Source organism: Lolium rigidum, chromosome 1, assembly GCF_022539505.1.
Source record: "Lolium rigidum isolate FL_2022 chromosome 1, APGP_CSIRO_Lrig_0.1, whole genome shotgun sequence".
NCBI classification, from domain to species: domain Eukaryota; kingdom Viridiplantae; phylum Streptophyta; class Magnoliopsida; order Poales; family Poaceae; genus Lolium; species Lolium rigidum.
In genome coordinates, this window is record NC_061508.1 from 32,627,185 (window position 1) to 32,629,017 (window position 1,833).

The following is a 1,833-nucleotide window of genomic DNA, read 5'->3' on the forward strand; positions in this document are numbered from 1 at the left end:
CACTAATTTAACACGAGACACTCGGATTTGATATTACACTTTTACACGAACATATATGCCCGAGCCACATATTTGGTATTTCCACGGCTTACCGGCCAACACTTCACCTGGTAATTAACCAGGTGCATGCTGCCGTGCTGAACGTTGATGTTCACACGCAGTAGTACGTACGTTGACCCCAGCCAATAATTTACCACGACGCGAACGGACGTGCATGCAGTGCAGGGTTTACCCATGCATGCATGGCAACTCTTTGCGGGGAGGAGACGTTCTTGATAAACGGCGGGGTTTACGTTTAGACTTGGAGGCGGGCGAGCTCGTCGGCGAACACCTTCCTGAACTCCGGCATGCTCTCCGGCTCCAGCGACAGCACGAGCGCGAGCGCGCCGTCCTTCCCCGGCGCGTTCATCACGTACACGAAGCCGCTGTAGTACATGAGCGCCGGCCCCATGAACGCCGGCGCGCCCCACCCGAAGTCGGAGTCCGACATCGACATCCCCATCCAGCTGATGGCGCGCAGGTGCGTGCGCGAGATCCCGCACCGCGGCAGGTTCATCGTGTCCACCCCTTCCAGGTAGTCCACCAGCGACCTCGCGTGCTCGTTGCCCTGGCTCGTCACCGCGCGCACCAGCCGCGCCGCGTGCACCACCGGGCTCGACACCACCTCCCCCACCGTCGCCGTCACCGACGTGCGGATCACCGCGTTGCCGAAGTACCCCGCCGGGAGCGCCGGCTCCAGCCGCGCGCGCATGTCCACCATCGAGTAGAGCCGCGTCTCCGCCGACGCCGGCAGCGCCCGCGCGCGGCACACGCACTGCCACGCCAGCGCCACCACCGCGCGGAACGTCGACGTGCCGGCGCACCGCGCCTTCAGCGCGCCCACCTGGGCCTTGCTCATCGTAAACATGGCGCTCGCGTACGTCGCCGCCGACACCGGGTCCACCGGCTCCGGCTCTTGCTTGTACTCAACGTGGTCGTACAGCACCGCGCGCGCTCCGACGGGGCGCGCCGCCAGCAGCGAGTGGTCGAAGCATGGCGGCACAGGCGGCATCCCGGCGCCGCGGGAGATGCTCGCCCACGTCTCGAAAAACAGCGCGGCGCCGCGGGCGTCCACGATCGAGTGGTGCATCGCCTGGCCCAGCACCACGCCGCCGCACCGGAGGCGGGTCACCTGCACGAACAGCAGCGCGCACGGCGGGTTCGGCGCCGGCGTGGGCGGTACCAGAAGGTCGCGCATCTCACCGCACGGCACGAACTCGTTCATCAACTCCTCAAGCGTGTAGTGCTCGGACTTCGCCGTCACGAACACCACGCCCTCGGCGGTGCAGTCCACCTGCACGCGGCCGGCGCGGCTCAGCCCGAGGCGGCCGGCCAGCGGATAGAACGCGACCAGAGCCCTGGCCAGGCTGTCCTTCATGGAGTCGTCCGAGAAGAAGCTCGGGTCGCCGTTGGGGTGAAAGAAGTAGACCGTGGGCGTGTACCCTCTCCGGCCGGCGAGGTCGAGGTTGGAGAGCCAGATGCTGCCCCGCGGGGTCTCGTCGGCCGGGACGACCAGCTCCGACGACATTACCTCCACCTTCGCCATTGCTATCTTCTTAGCTAGCTGCTGCGATCAGTTGGTGTGTGCTAGTGCTACTGACGTCGTTGGCTGTCTGCCTGTGGTGCTTTCTTCCGATGGTCTCGTCGGTTTAAATAGAAGCATGTATGGGCGGGGTTGGTGGCACTGTACAGGCTCGCGGCCGTGTAAATCTTTGTCGATGGACGCAAAATGATGAGGCAACGACGAAAGAGTACACGTTGAATCTAACTTCATCAATTCCTAGGCTGTCCAGT

General features: G+C 64.2%; 1 protein-coding gene across 1 annotated transcript; it reads right to left on the reverse strand.

Moving 5' to 3' along the window:
• Positions 1-295: 295 nt before the first annotated feature.
• On the reverse strand, positions 296-1,585 carry LOC124670671 (hydroxycinnamoyltransferase 4-like). Its single transcript, XM_047207147.1, has one exon. It carries the CDS (start codon positions 1,583-1,585, stop codon positions 296-298), a length of 1,290 nt encoding a protein of 429 aa, XP_047063103.1.
• Between the last annotated feature and the right edge of the window lie 248 nt (positions 1,586-1,833).

Coding starts and splice junctions, on each gene's coding strand:
- LOC124670671 (XM_047207147.1), bottom strand. CDS start 1,585: ATGGCGAAGGTGGAGGTAATGTCGTCGGAGCTGGTCGTCCCGGCCGAC.